General features: G+C 38.9%; 1 protein-coding gene across 1 annotated transcript; it reads left to right on the top strand.

Annotated features, from left to right (window-relative positions):
• Positions 1 to 15,099: 15,099 nt before the first annotated feature.
• Positions 15,100 to 16,566, top strand: LOC141842196 (uncharacterized protein At3g28850-like). The gene has a single exon (XM_074730421.1). It carries the CDS (start codon positions 15,266 to 15,268, stop codon positions 16,532 to 16,534), a length of 1,269 nt encoding a protein of 422 aa, XP_074586522.1. The 5' UTR covers positions 15,100 to 15,265; the 3' UTR covers positions 16,535 to 16,566.
• Positions 16,567 to 17,923: the final 1,357 nt, after the last annotated feature.

Below are 17,923 nucleotides of genomic sequence, written 5' to 3'. Positions count from 1 at the left end.
ATGATACAAGTATATTGTATTGGTTGATCTTTTCATGATCTTTAAACTTGATGTCGTCATCAAGGTAGAAGCTAAACATAGCTCCCACTCATCCCTTAAGTACTTCAATCAAGCTTCACGAGCCTAATGAACTTGAAAATATATAACTATTATAACATCTACAAGTCGAAGAGTAAATCATTATCTTTAATTATGTAAAACAAAGATACCCTAAGATTAATTATATATACCTTTCCTTCTCATGTGAAAGAAAGGCTTGCATGGACAATTAGAGTTGTACAAATTAATACATAATACTATGATCAATACTTAGAGAAATTGAAAAAATAAATAATAATTGCTAATTACAAAATTTTAAACCTCTCGCAACATTTATAAATATATAATATCTAATTCATTTACAACTTCTTGGATCCCTCACAAATATATATAGGTTTTAATTATTTTCTCAAGAGAACATTAATGAATCTTTTAAAGGCATTTGAGATAATTGATAATGATTCTTTCTTTCTTTCTTTCTTCCTTCCTTTCTGTCTTTCTCAATAAGAACACTAATGAATGTGTTAATTAATGCCAAAGGAACCCTTTATGCATCACCAATTGGTTAATCATCAATTCTAATTATGAGTGGCTTTAATGGATATATTAATTAATGGTTCTGTTTATGTTTATCAACCACTGAATGCATAATAGTGAGCTTAGTCATTTTCAAATTAATAGAACAAGTCACCTAATTATTAATTAAAGTGTGTTTACTATCTCATGAGCTAACTAATTGGAGAGGAGATGGTAAAGCATCAATTTGGATAGAGAGCTGAGGAAGCAATTAAAACTTGGGTTATTCATAGAATTAATCAAACAGAAAGAGAGAGAGAGAGAGACGCAAGAAGTAAGTAGATGACAGTCCTCTTTTGCAATATAAAAATGGTGAGTAATCAATCATGGCGTTTACCGAGTTTGATGGCGATGATGATTGATGGACGTGATGACTGATGAGTGAGTGGTATACAATTGGCAGCCGCCGCCGTTGTAAACACCAACACCACACCGCACGCTCCACTTTTTCTCTTCTTCTTCTTCTTTTGATTTTGATTTTGATTCTGAGTGACGACTAACTCTGGTTGTTGTGGAAGTTTCTGAAGTGGAACTTGGATCCAGCTCGCTCCGAGTTCTGTTGCTCGCTTTCTTGGTCTTCCACGTGCCATCGGGGAATCATGGCGGCGCTGTGGGAGGGGAAGGCCGGCGGCGGGGCCATTTGTGGTTGCGGAGGCTGGAGGAACGGCGGCGAGGGGAAGGAGGCTTCTCTTGGTCGTTGCATGTTGCCGTCGAAGAGCGAGAGGTTGAACTTGTCGTGGTCGTGATATTTTGGAGGGATGGGGTTGGAGGGATCGGGCGTTGCACCGATGGTCGTGGCGAGGTGGCTCCGGGCGATGGAGGCGATGGTGTGGTCGAAGAGGGAGGCGGAGGCGGAGGCGGAGGAGGAGGAAGAAGAGGAGCAGGAGGAGGACGGAGAGGGGATCATCTTGTGGGCGGAGGGGCGGAGGAGGAAAGGGGGAACGACTCCGGCCGCCGCCGCGCCGAAGAGGTCGAGGCGAGGGCGCGCGGGGAATGGGGCGGTGGCGAAGGGGGGAGTGGGGAAGCCAGTGAACTGCTGGACCATGGCGCGGAAGTTGGAGGTCTCGGTGTTGATCACGGTGGTCGGCGCCCGCCGCGACGCTCTCGCTCGCTTCCTGGGCCCTCGCGGCGGCGGCGGTTGCGATGGAGCGGCGGCAGCAGGCGCCGGCACGGAGAACGGCGGCTGCGGAGGAGGTAAGTTTATTTATTTTTTCATTTAAAAAAAAAATTGCTAGAAGAGAAGGACTGATATTGAAATCTATCTAAATGCAGTGTGAGCTGCAATCAATATCAATCAAATTATCAAATTAATTTAATACCAAATTAATCCAATATAAATAAAAATTAATATAATAAAATATATATATTAATATGTAATAGTAATAAAAAAGTTAATATGTAATACATATTATGTAATAAAAAAGTACCAATAGATATTAATAATTAATATCTTAACTTAAATTAAAAATTAAAAATTTATTTATTAATTATTTATTTATAATTATAATAAATTATATTATTTGTAATTTGTATTGTATATTATACATATTATCAAATAAGAATAAATAAAATAATAACAAAAATTTTTAATATAAAAATATAAGAATTAAGGAATTAAGAATAATAAATAATATATAAATAAATAAATATATAATATATAAATAAGAAATATATAATAAGAAATATATAATAAGAAATATATAATGAAATATATAATGAATTGAATCTAATTTCAATTTGAATTACACCGGATAATAAATATATATATTTATTATATGTTGTATATTGTTCATATATAACATAACAAATATGAATAATGAGGATCCAGATTATGATTATAGGATTGGTTGTAATTAGGAAAAATAGAAATTCTAGCCTTACAATACTATAATAAATAAATGAATAAAATAAACAATACTAAAAAAAAAAAATAAATATTATATAGTTATGTAATATAGCGATATTATGGATAGACTTATCTCATATAACTAAAGAATATTTAATGTGATTCTAATATCACATATCCATTCTTTTCTTCCATAATGTAAACCATCCTAATTTTTTTTAATTGATTCTGGAATAGAATAATTCCTAGAAAAATAGACGGGGGTTTAGAGCCTATAGACATTATTACATATATTATACTCTAACTATAACCTCCCCAGCCCTTCTTTTTTTTAGAATTATGTTGGAATATTGTCTATCTTTTCTCCTACAATTCTAGATGATGGAATCATACACTATTATCTTACTCATCCAATTGGATTATCATGAATCATGTGGGATTGCTTAATGATAGAATAAAAAAAAAAAAAAAGACTATTCGAAAAGCTAGTTAATGATGACCTTCCATGGATTCACCTATATAAGCCGCGGCTAAGGTTGCAAAAATAAGAGCTTGAATACCACTTGTAAATAATCCAAGAAACATGACAGGTATAGGAACTACTGAAGGGACTAAAGAAACAAGAACAACAACTACTAATTCATCAGCTAATATATTTCCGAAAAGTCGAAAACTAAGAGATAAAGGTTTTGTGAAATCTTCTAGGATGTTAATTGGTAAAAGGATGGGGGTTGGTTGAATGTATTTCCCAAAATAACCCAATCCTTTTTTGCTAAGACCCGCATAAAAATATGCGACGGACGTGAGTAAAGCTAAAGCAACAGTAGTATTTATATCATTCGTGGGTGCAGCTAATTCTCCATGAGGTAACTGTATAATTTTCCAAGGTAAAAGAGCACCTGACCAGTTAGAAACAAAAATAAAGAGGAACATAGTTCCAATAAAGGGAACCCAAGGGCCATATTCTTCTCCAATCTGGGTTTTGCTTAAGTCTCGAATAAATTCAAGGATATATTCAAAGAAATTCTGACCGTTGGTCGGAATGGTTTGTGGATTCCGAACAGCTATAATGACTGAACCTAATAAGATAGCAATTACTACCCAAGAAGTGATAAGTACTTGGGCATGGATTTGTAAACCTCCTATTTGCCAATATAAATGTTGGCCTACCTCTACACCCGATATATCGTATAACCCTTTGAGTGTTTTAATGGAACATGGTATAACATTCATATTGTCCTCTAGCAGAAATTTAACTTCAAAAAAGAAATTATTTTGATTCAACCATCTCTATCTCTTTTTCAACTCACCAATATGAATCAAAAATTGTATTCATTAATTGTATATAATTGTATATTTAAAATATCAAGAATTTACATAGGATACCAAGAAATCACGTAATATAATAACATATTATCAATATACTCGCACTTACCCTTTTTGCTTTTTTTTATTCAATTTATTCAAGAATAGTAACCAAATCCAAAAAATCCCCCCAAAATTAACTTAATCATAATCAAGGATTTCTTATATAGCTAGAGCGGCCCTCACAAATTGCGGATACTAATTTGTTAAGAACCAATCGTATTGAAGCTATAGCATCATCGTTGGATGGAATCGAAATATCTGCGAGATCCGGGTCACAATTTGTATCGATTAAACAAATCGTCGGAATACCCAAAATTACACACTCTCGAAGAGCCATATAACCACCGTCGATCGCCAGCCCGGATGCGATCGACGCGTCGCTCGTCGGCGCTTCGGTCGGCGTCGAATTCCGACTGAATTTGGCGGAATCCGATCGCGATTTGGTCGGAACGCGATCCAGTGCCGGCACGTCGATTCCGACCAAATCGCATCGAATTTCGGGTCGGAAACCAACAATCCGGCTGGATCCGATTCCAATCACAATTCGATGCGTCCGACATCGACGAGCGACGCGTCGATCGTGCTCGGGCCGGCGATCGGCGGTGGCCGGACGGCGCGGCGAGGGCAGTTGGCAGCGGCGGGGGTTAGGGCGCGGAACACTGTGTATTCCCACATTTAGACGGTCAGATCTGACACGTGATCGCGTGATAGACGATGGATCTCGTGTCGCTCACGGGCGCGCAAGAACATTGTCGTGCAGTATATATTATATTATATATATATATATATATATATATATATATATATTTTTTATCAACAAAAAATTAAAAAGACGTGGAAGAGCGTTCTATGTTTTGAAAAAAAAAACTGAAAATAATATTCCTTCAATAATTTTTTTAATCTAAAATACTCTTTTATTCTCAATCGCCATATATATCATTAGTCTGATCCTCTATAATAGTTTTAACTAAAATAACTCTGATACAATTCTGAAATTGAAATAATTTTACCAAAGTAACTCTGCAAAGCAACTCTGTAATTTCAAATTTGAATTATTTTGATCAAAATAACTCCATGTAAAAATTTTAGATCAAAATAATTCTAATATTATTACATCATGTGATACTTCAAACGATCTCCCATGATAATCAATGAAGCATTCCATACCCGTTGAGAATCGATCTTTGTATCTTATTGAGCAACTCCCATATAGAAACTATTTGCGTCTATATCTAGGGTTTAAAATAATTCTAATATGAATATTGAGAAGAATTTTAAATAGAAAATTATAAATAAAACATTAATTTTGATCATTTTTAAAAGAGATAATGTGATGTGTTTTTTACTATTTACCTTTTAGTTAATTATTATTAACAATTTCCCCCCTTTCTACGAGTTCGATTATAAAAAAAGTATTCAGTAATTAGACATTATTGTTCTAATTTCTAGAACTTCATAATTTCCAAAACTTTTCAAAAGCTAGAAGTCTAACCGAATAGCTACAAGGAAACACAAGTTTTCCAATTGAAATTTTGTAGCATTTGGTTTCTAATAGTCAACATATTCAGCGAATAATTGCTAGCTAAATTCTAGAACTTCGACATCAAATGCATCATACTTGAATTTTTTTTTCTCTCTTTCTCTTCTTCTGACTATGCGCATAGCAAGTCGAACTTCTCTTCGTGTGTCTCATGTTGGCATCGATCGTTCGCAATTTGACATTACTCGGCATCTGCCCAATCCATTGCTAGTAAGACAACTTACCGATCGATTGAGAATTGGAATGCATTGGACCAAATTAAAGCAACAATAAGCTTGTTAGAATTGGCATCGATCGAGCTAGGTGGGATGTATGTTCGAAGTAAGTTGGTCGCACCTAGCCACTTTTTGGATGATGCATACACATTATAATTTCGCCTTTTGCGTCAATGGTTAGATCTTACCTATAAAGGCTTTTTTAGATATCTCCCTCACCAAATTATCATCTTCATATACCACATTCTTTCTTCTTCTTCACTTGTGACGTTGCATGTTTTAATAGATCCAAAGATGATTGATATGGTGGAAGGAAGGAAGGAAGGACTCATACGTGACACGAGGGAGTCAAGTCAAAAGTTAAATTTAAGTGGAGATCAAAAGTCAAATTTTGATGGAGGTCAAAGAGAGGATTATGACTCATCGACTCTATCAGTTCAGTTATCTGAATCCAGAGGGCTCTGACTCTTTGACTCCATCGACTTGGTCACTCGACTCTAGAGGACTCACTCCTCGACCCTATTAACTTGGTTATCTTGACTCTAGAGGATCCAGACTCCTTCAGCATACATCCTATGAGTAGTTCATTATAACTACTATGAATATTCTCAAACGCAACATCACGATTGGATATAACAACAATCATGTATTATCAAACTTGGTCACCTAAATACTCTCTTACATACATGTGATATTCAACGAGTAGAGAAGCAAACAACAATTGTCAGATCTGTCTCTCGTTATTGCTAACATGGAGATTTCTTTTGATAATTATATAAACTCTAAAAAAACACACGTGAGAGGCCGGTATATGCAAGAATACAATCATCTTCTTTTTCTTCTTCCATAAACTTTATTATTATTTTCATTTTGTTTTCAATCTCTATGCTAACTTGAGCGTCGAAGTGGTCATGTTGAACTCTCTCAACGCTCATTCTAATCTCTGTTAACTTCAGTATTACAGATATCCCAATACCTTTCTCGTTCTCAATTCATTATCAAATAAAAAATTAATATGATATTTTATCATTATCATTAAAATAAAAAAAAAAAGACATAGATAGATGAAATTAAGACCACTTATCATCACATGTGATTATCATTATTATTAACTATTAAATATTATTTTTAAATACATATTAAATATAAATATAATTGGTAGATGAAAAGGTTTGGTTAGTTTGGTAAACAATTTGTAGGGAGAATTTAATTAGCTACAACCTCCCCAAATTAATTTACTTAATTGGGAGGGGCCAAATCCAAGCCCCTCCCTTGTTTTGCTTTAATTTCATTTAATCCAAATTGGTTCAACCATGCCACTAGGTTGGTGCAACCACATTCAAATAATTTATTCTAATATTTTAATTATTCGCCTTGGGATCATCATCGTCTATTTTTTTTAATGGTCTGTTTACTTCGAAACAAAAATATACACGAGAGTTGAGATATTTTACTCCATTTACTTAGAATTGGATGAACTAGTTAGAATTCCCTACTCCTTTTGTTTCCTCCAAGTTCTCCCATTGTCCCCATCAAACTCTTCGATCCACTTTCTCCATTGAACTTCATGTCATTTGCACTGAGCTTACGATGAGCTCACGGCTGCGAGCTCGCATTGCGAATTAACCCTCGAACTTGTGGTTAGGCCACCGCAAACTCACAATGGCCAACTTACACAAAGTTCTCATGTTTTTATTCCAAAGATGATCTCTATTCATCCTCCAAGTAAACATAAACACTTTTTGACATTTTAAAATTTTAAATTCTTATATAACAATATTTATTAAAATAATAATTTTTTATTTTTAAAAAAATTGAGTGTGGCCTTTTCATTCGGCTTGGCGAAATTAAAAATATGTCCGATCTCTTAATTAGCCAAAGAAAATACATACATATATATACTATGCTGTCTGGAAACTTGGAGACGGGAAACGGGAAACGCGGAAACGGAAACGGGAAACGGCAACAGTTGAAGTTTCCGATTTTTGGAAACGTCGAAGACCTACCGTGTCAAAGACCTAAAGTTAAATAGCCTTAACTTTAATTTAGGAGGGGTTAATTAAATAAACCTAATGTGGATGGGGTTTGATCAATCAAATCCTAATTCATTTAGGGTTAAAAGGTTTAGTAGGTTTAATTGGTTACTGGATGGATTAATGACTTAATGCCGAAATCAATTTTTTAATGCATTTTTTCACAATTTATGAAGTGTTTTGATAGTTTTAAACTGCCTTGAAAAATAGAATTTGTAATTTATTAATTTATGAAGTCACTGCCTATGACTCGAGTTTAGTAGATTTGGAATTAAAATATTTATCAACGGTCAATCTGCAAAAAAAAAAATAAATTTTAGAAAAAATGGAAATAAATAGTGTGATTAATTGAAATCGTATAGCCCAAGTCACGTGGGTCTGGTTCCCGACAGGCGACAGCCAATTCCAGATATAAAGACTAGAAAAGGTGCCTTTTTCCGACCTCGTCTCGGCTCTTCTTGAATCTCTCTGACGGAAGAGGAGTGGCGAATCAAACGATTAGGGTTTTGGCGAGCTCACGAAGACGATGATGTTCGGCGTGGCGAGCTCACGAAGACGATGATGTTCGGCGGCGGCGGTAGCGGGGACGGGGAGTCACTCAGTGAGCGGATGGCGATGCTGGCTGGAATCCCGATCCAGATGACCCCTGCGTCAGCGGCGGAGATGGTTTTAGCGAGCGGTGGCGGGGGGACGTCGCTGCCGCAGAGGGGGACGGAGGAGCGGGTGCCGCAATGGGGACAGCAATGAGGACGTCGATGAGCACGAGGAGGCGGAGGAGGCGGACGAGGCGGAGGGTTTCTGGTAAGTTTCCATCAAGTTTCCACGGTGGAAACGTTTCCCAGCGTTTCGGAAACGGGGACGGACATGAATCTGCCGTTTCCAGACAGCTAAGGTTCCAGGTAACGTGATAAGCCACAATGATCAAATGCTAAACAGATAAGATCTCATATATATATTCTGCATTATTGTTAGAGTTATGATGTGTGTGGAAAATTTACTTACACTTGCATTTGTTTTCACTCCTTTGAAAATAGGGTAAAAAGATCCATTGATTTATTTACTCCCTCAATGAATGAAAAGGGGAATGGCATGATTATTCATGTGAGCATGGGCCACGAGTAATGATGATGCAAAATGTCGATTCACTCACTTCACGATGCTAATAATTCAACAAGCCATTTATGGCCCCCAAGAAAGATGTGCCACACTAGGCTTGGCTCAGCTCTACATGTTGAAGAATGAAATCATTAGTTGATGTCACATGTTGGTCTTTGTCTTTGTAAGAGTTGGTGATGGAAGGAAGGTACTTCAAATAATGGCACTACAAGTAGGAAAAACCATTAAGTACTTTAGCATCTTTCATATATATATTTATATATATTTTAAATACTTGGTATAACTATTGTTATTGATATATCCCAGAGTGATATGTCTAGAATTTCAATCGTATATTCATTTTGAGAATATTTTCGATCAAGAACATCCCCATAATAGATATGCCCTATGAAAATATCTTTCATTGAGAATATCTCAATGATAGTGCGAGAACATCTCTACCAAGCCAAACTCTTCTAATCTGGATCTCCGATTGTTTCTGACAATTGCGGCTCAACGCAACTCTATCATTGATAAGATAGACAATCACATATGGGACTCACAGAGACTGTCCGAACTTGACATCCAACGTAACTCCATCCCTTGGATTGATTCCAAGGTAACGTGGTAGTCTACGTGAACGACATTATTCCTTAATATAAAAGGATAGGTAAAGATAGACGAAAGGAATTAGTTTTTCTAGCTAACACATATACACGAGCTCTCTTTCTCTTCTCATTCTTCGATCCAACGTTGATTTGACCGTTAGAGGTAACGTTGACTATCATTGACGTGTCTATCTTCGGACAAAACGAAAGCACCTACTGTAATAAAAAATTTAAATAAATAAATAAAGATGCTTTAAGATTGATAATGGTAAGATTTGGGTAGGAACGATGCGTACATTATATATTTCATGCGAGAAGGATGTCTTCGTCAAATATTATCAAATAAATGTGTCTATGTTGTAATTATTTATATGGTCTCTACTCGACACGTGTTACTCGTCATAATGAAAATATTTTATATATATATATATATATATATATATATATATATACTTAGCTGTCTGGAAACGGCAGATTCATGTCCGTCCCCGTTTCCGAAACGCTGGGAAACGTTTCCACCGTGGAAACTTGATGGAAACTTACCAGAAACCCTCCGCCTCGTCCGCCTCCTCCGCCTCCTCGTGCTCATCGACGTCCTCATTGCTGTCCCCATTGCGGCACCCGCTCCTCCGTCCCCCTCTGCGGCAGCGACGTCCCCCCGCCACCGCTCGCTAAAACCATCTCCGCCGCTGACGCAGGGGTCATCTGGATCGGGATTCCAGCCAGCATCGCCATCCGCTCACTGAGTGACTCCCCGTCCCCGCTACCGCCGCCGCCGAACATCATCGTCTTCGTGAGCTCGCCACGCCGAACATCATCGTCTTCGTGAGCTCGCCAAAACCCTAATCGTTTGATTCGCCACTCCTCTTCCGTCAGAGCTAAACCTTTTAACCCTAAATGAATTAGGATTTGATTGATCAAACCCCATCCACATTAGGTTTATTTAATTAACCCCTCCTAAATTAAAGTTAAGGCTATTTAACTTTAGGTCTTTGACACGGTAGGTCTTCGACGTTTCCATGATGATGAGATGACTGGAGCATGATGATGATGAGATGACTGTCACAGTGTGGGACACTCTAGCTGAACACATGAATCCTGCAAAACCAAGACTGGTTAGTTGCATGTTACATATATAAATCATTCTAGTAAAATTAAGAGATTGCAGTAGGAGTTCTAGGGAAGTCATAGCCACTCATTCCCTGATAAGTAGTCTTCAGTAGAAACTAGAAAAGATATGTGGATTCATCTTTTGGCACACAGGCCATACAGACATGTATGTGGCTTTTCTGTCTTATGGTCATAAAGTGACACATGTCTGAAATTTAGTAATGCATTTGGTGGTGCAGAACAATCAATCATACTTATGTCATGGATTTCAGTAGCATGGAGGTCATGACATGCTAAGCTTCTAAAATTTTCAAAAGCTTCTTCTATGCATCAATAGATTGACAAAAAGTTGCATATCTAAACTAGTCCCCATAATTATATCTGTATTTGAACATTAAGTTAGTGACAACCTAAAGCTATTTGGTCCTTTTGCATTTTTTTTGGGGTGTGATATCATTCCTGATACGGCAAAATTTGGAAGCTCTTAGTTGAGTATTTTTAGAACGTTGATGGCCAAGCGCTCCTCATCTTCTCCATGCCAAGTAGAAGAATTCTTGTTCAAAGTCAATACAAAGTCAAAAGGTGTTGGTCTAGTCCTGGTAAGGAGCCTCAGATGCTTAAGTAAGATGACAAGAACAAAAAATAATAGAACTGTAATAGATGAATGTATAAAAGTAATCATACCCTATCTTTTAATTACCGCCCTTCTTTTATAATTTTTACCGTATAACGACCTACGATAGGGGACCTAACCTAGATAGCGATAGCCATGAAAAAGGAGAGAAATTGCTAGACATAGATGAAAATTAGCAGCAGTCATGGCCGGGAGAGGTAGCAACGTCCCTGTGCTTTCCAATCGTATGATATTTTTGGAAAATCTCAAATCTAACAAAATTAGTGGCGGAGTGATTAGAATGCAGGTGTGCGACGAGATAACATCTAGGATTGCCCTCGAACAACCACCCAGGTGGCGATGGATCACATCTAGCGTGGAGGATGCGGGCGAAGACCACTAGGGAGAATCATCCTCGATCAACCAGGCGAAAGGGGCAGTGGTTCTGACCGTCCCCGAACAATCATGGAGGAGGCGGCAGATTACAGTCATGGAGAAAGAAAGAGAGCGGCCTCAAACAGGACTTTGAGATCACGTTTAACTTCGATTTTCCCATCCATTCGGCGAGGTGTGAGGTCGCCCTTCTCCCTCCATTTGAACGTCAATGTCTTAGCCCAAGTTCCGACAAACGACGCCAATTATGATACGATAGAATTCGGAAGCTTCCCAATCGAGTATTTCTGGGACATTAATAGCCAAGCGCTCCTCGTCTTCTCCGTACCGAATAGAAGAATTTTTGCTCAAAGTCAACACGAACTCAGAGGGTGTCGGTCTAGTCTGGCAAAAGCCCTCCGATGCTTAAGTAAGATGATGAGAGCAGAAAATAATAGAATTATAGTAGATGAATATATAAAAGTGATCATACCTTATCTTCTGATTATCGACCTTCTTTTATGGCTTTTACCGTGTAACAGTAGTTTTTATGTCATTGAAATTCCCTTTTTATAACAGTGGCCAACCATTATTATTACCTTTCTGTTTAGCAATGACCATTATCAATTATTTTTATTGTCCCAAACAAAACCTATATTTTTTTTCATAGTACTATTCACCTCTAAACCCTCCTCGGGAACACTCTCTGAGTTTAAACATGTTTCCCAAACACCTCATGATTCTGTCTCTGACTCCCGAGCACCTTCGAATTCTAGATCCGATTTTTGAACACCATCTAACTCCATATCTAACTGTTAATCATGTTAAATTTTACTTAGCTTCTTCTTAAACCCACATACCGAGCCCAATTTCATCTTTCCTTATGGGCCCAATTCAGCCAACCCATCCCTGACAATCGTAGATTATTACGGAGTATCAATTCCTATGAATGTCGCAATTGTGGGTCCATTAGTTGTGTGGTTGAGCATGTTACAAAGAGGATCAAGATAAATCCATCTGAGCTTAAGGAGCTTTGGACTACTAGAAGAAAGGAAATGATAATGTTATTATATTTTCTTTTTTCGGTGTAGTTATTCGCATGTTCTCTGGGGAGTGGTGGGTCCTGTCCTCCATGAGATTCATGGCATATTGTTGTCTAAATGTTAGATCTTACAGAGAAGCCTAAGCTCGAATATAGTTTTGTTGTTCTGCTCGATAAAATATGCATGGCTTTAAGAGTATTACACTCAGCTAACTCCAATGAAGATTGTATAATGCATGGTGGTAAACAAGAAGTCAGCTGCCATGCAAAATATTTAATATGCTATCTATCAGATTAGTTCCCATGTCTCAAGCTCCTAATCTTTCATTATCTGAAAAAGAAATAACCAATCATTTGAGACAGCTTTTGCTCATATGCCCTTGTTTCCTAGATTGATGATATTCTTCTCCTAGATTTTTTTTTAATCAAGTTTGTTTTAATTAGTATATCTCATGAGCATCTCCATGCCTATTAACACAAGGATGGGATCATCTCCTTTATGATCAATGACAGTCAGATGGTGCTATAAAAACTATTGATAAACAAGAATAACATTTGCAAAGAGAAACATGCATTTCAAATTCACAAACTAATCCAAGAGGCTAGTAAAAGCATTCACAAATGTCATTAGGATAGTTACACAAGTCGAACCACACGAGTAAAATGAAGAAATTCTAGTCTATTTTCATTATAGTTTAGCTAAAATGTTATGCCCCAATGAATCAAGTTTAGCATTAAGCCCATACCAATGCATAGTGCAATGACAACTGCAAAAAGGCCTGAAGAAGAACTTATCTATAACTGACAGATCAGAAAAACATAAGATGGAAAAGAACAATACAACTTCCTCAGAACTATTGTTATTACATAGCATAGCATAGATAAATCTAATTAATACTGCAATAGACTATAATTAACCAGAACAGAGTGGCTACTTCCAATTCCAATGGTAAAAAGACTCTCAACTTTATTGCTGGTATGAATGAATGATATACCTTTTTGATTGAATTACCAACCCCTTTCTAGGAGTCAGAAGATGGCAAATGCTCCTTGTAAGGATCCTAATTACAACTTCATGACTGTGGCTCATGCTAACGTGCTCAATCCATTAGGCTCTATTTGTCCCTCCGACCCTGCCTAACACGTCTTACCCCAATCGGTTGCTTTGGCTCGTGCTGCCAACTCGACGCATTTGACTTGTCTGACTCAATTGAATCTATTTTTTAAAGGATAAAATCGATGAAAATGAAAATTATTGCTAGAATAAAGTAACAACTATTCCTTAGAATTTAGGAAATATACTTGAGATTGGTTGGTTGAAGTACATTCTAACAAGTGTGCAATGAAAAGAAAGCGAAAAAGAAGGTCCCATAAGACCATGGCAAGCACATGGATGTCTGCTAAAAGGCTACATCTACAAGGTGGCAAGTTGATCTCCAAGAGAAGAAGAATATCTAATACACTCCATTTGGTTGCGGAGTCGGCTTCGAGTCATTCTTCCAATGGAAGTTGATTCCCAATTTTTCTTATCTTATAAGATTTCAATTAGTACTTACGGTTTTACTTCGATTCGATCATCGATCGTTCTTATATATCAATCTCGTTTAGAATGTTTTTGTTTCAAAAGCTCATCATCACTATCATCACTATGATCTCTTTATGTTTGAGTAGTTGCCGGTTAAATCCCATTCAACAGGGTCCTTGAATCATGGAAGGAAAAATGTTTTTAAAAACAAGAAAAAGGTGAGTAGCTTAAGACTACTCCACTACAACTAAAGATTAAGTGTAAAGTGTTTTTGAAGAATTGACAAACCCTCAACAATGGCAACAACCAGCTACTGTTGGCCACTTGCATTCAAACATGATAAAAAGAACACGAAAAAAGGGCACTGCCTATTTGCGAGCCGGCTAGCTGTTCTATGTGCCTTAGACCACAATTGAGTCTCCGCGTGCACACGCAACATGGTTCCTCTAGCGGGCTAAGTCTTTTGCGAGCGTTGGTTACACCTTTGGCAAGGACCAATTATTTGATCAAGTCTACAACAAAGTCGTGCGGTCATTGAGCCATCATGTAGGTTGTAGGTGAGTTGAGTCGGTTTATGCCACCATGTGTATCGAGTCCCATATGTCGATGATGTCTAACTAGATTAGTTCTCCTTCTAGCTAGACCATCGGTAATTATGTTTATAGAAAATGTTGCTAACCTAAGGCGACATTACAAAGCATGCTTCGATGTTTATAGGATAGTTTTGAAAGACAAAGAATCTCACATCGGTTTGAAAATAGTTTGAAGGCTCAAGAAGGCCCTTTAGATACGAAAATGACCGAAAGGAAATGTGTCGATAAGCTAGCAAAGTTAAATGATTCACTAAAATTTCTTAATTATAGGATTTTTATATAAAATTATACTTTGACAAAACTAGTTGAAGTTCTTCGTAAAAGTGCAAAGAGTATAATCATTTTTAAGAAGGGAGGTTTTGAACATTATTGAAAAAAATAGGGCCTTTTTAAGCATTTGCCTTATTATAAACTAATGATTAAACATTTTGTTGGACTAATTTATTTTTTTATTTAAAAAAATTGCTATTAGAATCACTGTAATGCTTTGAAGCTCCTTTCCAGCATTATCAGCGTCCCTCTCGACTTTTCCTCCTTCCTCGCTTTCTCACTCTCTGTTTCAGCTGCCGCATTCTCCTGCAAATCCATCTTTCTCGGATCCCAACGCCATCGAAATCAATCATTCCTGCCCCAAAATCCAATCTTTCCTTCGATTTAGATCTCAAAATTCTAGCTTGACGTTGATTATCGATGGGATGCACGATCTCGAAGCGAACCCGGCGCGATCGCCGGCGGCCGCCGGCGTCTTCTCTTGCCAGAAGCCAGTCTATGCCCCTGGACCGCAAGTCCAATGCTGCAACAGGAGAGGATGCCCGCCAAGTCGTCGGCCTCGCTTCCTCCACTCTCGGCTCGCTCAAGCTCGGCCAGGACTCGGCCGTCGCCGCCGGCGAGGTGAAGCATTGCGCTGAGAAGGCGGCCGCTGCCGAGGGGAATGTGGACGTGCCTACTACGATTTCGAAGGCCAAACTTTGGTCGGAGAAGCTGAGCGAGAGAATCCCGAAGACGCCGACCGAGACGCCGCCGAACGAGCCGGAGGCCATCGACGCCGCTGCGCTCATGGCCGGGCTGGAAGAGGCCGCCACCGCTCGCTTCTCCGTCACCACCTTCGTCGATCGCCACTCCTTCTCCTTCTACCCGATTCACGATTCCCAGACCGTTCTCGAATCGGTCCAAAGCACCACCATCTGGAGCACAGGCGTGACTTTTCAATCCCCGCTCTGGAAGCCGGCGGCGTCGAAGATCGACGAGAATGGATTAACCGCCGGAGATTTCGATCCTGAGGTACTCTCCGCGTTCAGAAAAGCCATGGAAGAGCTCTCTCCGCAGCACCCCTGCCTCCTCCGGTCGCCGGAGTCGCGGACTCCTTTCTACCAAGAGAGAATCGATCCCAAGAAGCCGAATCCGAAGCCTTGCAAGGCGGCGGAGCAGGGGAAGGTGGTGCTCTACTTCACCAGCCTCCGCGGTGTGCGGAAGACGTACGAGGACTGCTTCCTCGTGCGAATGATCTTGAAAAGCTACGGCGTTCTCGTCGACGAGCGGGACGTGTCGATGGACAGAGGATTCAGGGAGGAGCTCGCTGTGCTGACGAGCGAGGCAGGGGAGAAGCAGAGGAAGGAGAGTCTCCTGCCGGCGGTGTTCGCGAACGGAGGGTACGTGGGGGGAGTAGAAGAGGTGCGGCGGATGCACGAGGACGGGCAGCTGATGGGGGCGTTGGCGGGGTGCGAAATGGCGGCGGCCGTCGAGGGGGGCCGGCCGTGCGAGGGGTGTGGCGACATAAGGTTTGTTGTCTGCGCGAAGTGCTCGGGGAGCTGCAAGGTGCCGGCGGCGGCGGAGGAAGAAGAAGTGGTGGAGTCGGCGGTGGCGGCGGAGGAGGGGGAAGACTTAGGCGGCGGTTTCCGGCGGTGCGTGGCGTGCAACGAGAACGGATTGGTGAGGTGCCCTGTTTGCTGTCGTGGATGAGGTTGGCGATGTGATTCCTTAAGCATTGGCGAGGGTTTGAATCAAGTAGTGTGGTTTGGAAGCCAATTTTTAGTTCCTTTTTTTTCTAAATATTTTTGCCTTATTTTTATTTTCTTTGATCTTGAAAAGAATTGGCAATTCAAAGTTTGTGTGTTCAATCAAATGGCAAACGAGTATGTTTGATTGATTTGCCTACTAATGAAATTGTTTGTATTGCACTTTAGTTTTAACTTATCTACAAATCCTTCTTAGATAAAAAAAAGTTTTCTAATTTCACCCTAAACAATCATTAACCTCTTGTTGTTGTTCCAAAACATAATCTTACCTTTGGTTTCATGATCAACAAACAAACGGTCCCGAATAAGATACTTTGCGATCAAAGTGCATCACTATTCGCAACCACACACTAAGATAATCGAAGGAGATTGGAATAATGATCGCTTAGAGAATAATTTTCATGCCAAATTTTTTTATAAAAAGAAGAAAAAAAAAAGTTGTTAAGGTTTATGATGATTGCACATGCATTTCCACTCCAAGGTGTAGGGCTCTATAAAGCTAATGGGGGGAAAAGCCAATAGTCTCATAATTGGGTTGTGATTTCATGAACTAAAGCTTGTGGCTTGTGCTTCCCTTTGAGAAAGTTGTCTCATGGCCTATATAATTTAAGAACCCTAAACCTAGTAAAATGGAGTGTAGAGACAACACCTTGTATTAGTTTAAGAACCCTACATGGCAAATATTTCGTTTCTTTATTCTTAGAGTGACGATTAGGCCGAGTCTTTTCCTCGTATCCTTTTCACTTTCTCAATTTAGTTCTAGCTTGTTTTGTTTTGTTTTAGTCACTTTACTATTTGTTGATGATTATTATTTTTTTTATTTCCTATGTAAATTAATAGTCTAGTGAGAATGATTGAGTCTCGAGTTGGTCTCAACTATTGTGTGAGACTCGAGTTTGAAAAGCTTTTTTGATAAATATCATGCAAATGATCATTAAAAGCTGCATGATCTTCCTTAAAAGAAGAGAAAGATTAGTATGCATGAGATGCATGATCTTTATTGAAAGGGAAAAGATCTTCTTGCATGAGATGCATGGAGATTGATAAAATATTAATTTCGGAATTAATATTATATTAATTTCCCCCTTCATGCATTATATCTCATGGTGGGCTATAAAAGAGGGTGAGAGGCTCTTGATGAAGAGGTTGTTGGATGCTCTTGCTCTTCCTCTTCTTCTCTTCTTCTTCTCTTGGCCGAATCCCTCTTTGTGGCTAGCACCACAGTTGGGTTCTTCTCCATATCAGTGTTCGTGTGGATACCGTGGAGGCACGAACGCACTGATCGTGCTGAGATCTGCCGACCTTGAAGGAGGTCATTTGTAAGTGGATTAGG

The sequence above is a fragment of the Curcuma longa genome, chromosome 11 (genome assembly GCF_044706935.1).
Source record: "Curcuma longa cultivar G26 ecotype Majalengka, Jawa Barat chromosome 11, ITB_CL_G26_1.1, whole genome shotgun sequence".
NCBI lineage: Eukaryota > Viridiplantae > Streptophyta > Magnoliopsida > Zingiberales > Zingiberaceae > Curcuma > Curcuma longa.
The sequence above is the reverse complement of the archived record's forward strand: the minus strand, read 5'-3'. Positions and strand labels throughout refer to the sequence as shown.

Coding starts and splice junctions, on each gene's coding strand:
- LOC141842196 (XM_074730421.1), top strand. CDS start 15,266: ATGGGATGCACGATCTCGAAGCGAACCCGGCGCGATCGCCGGCGGCCG.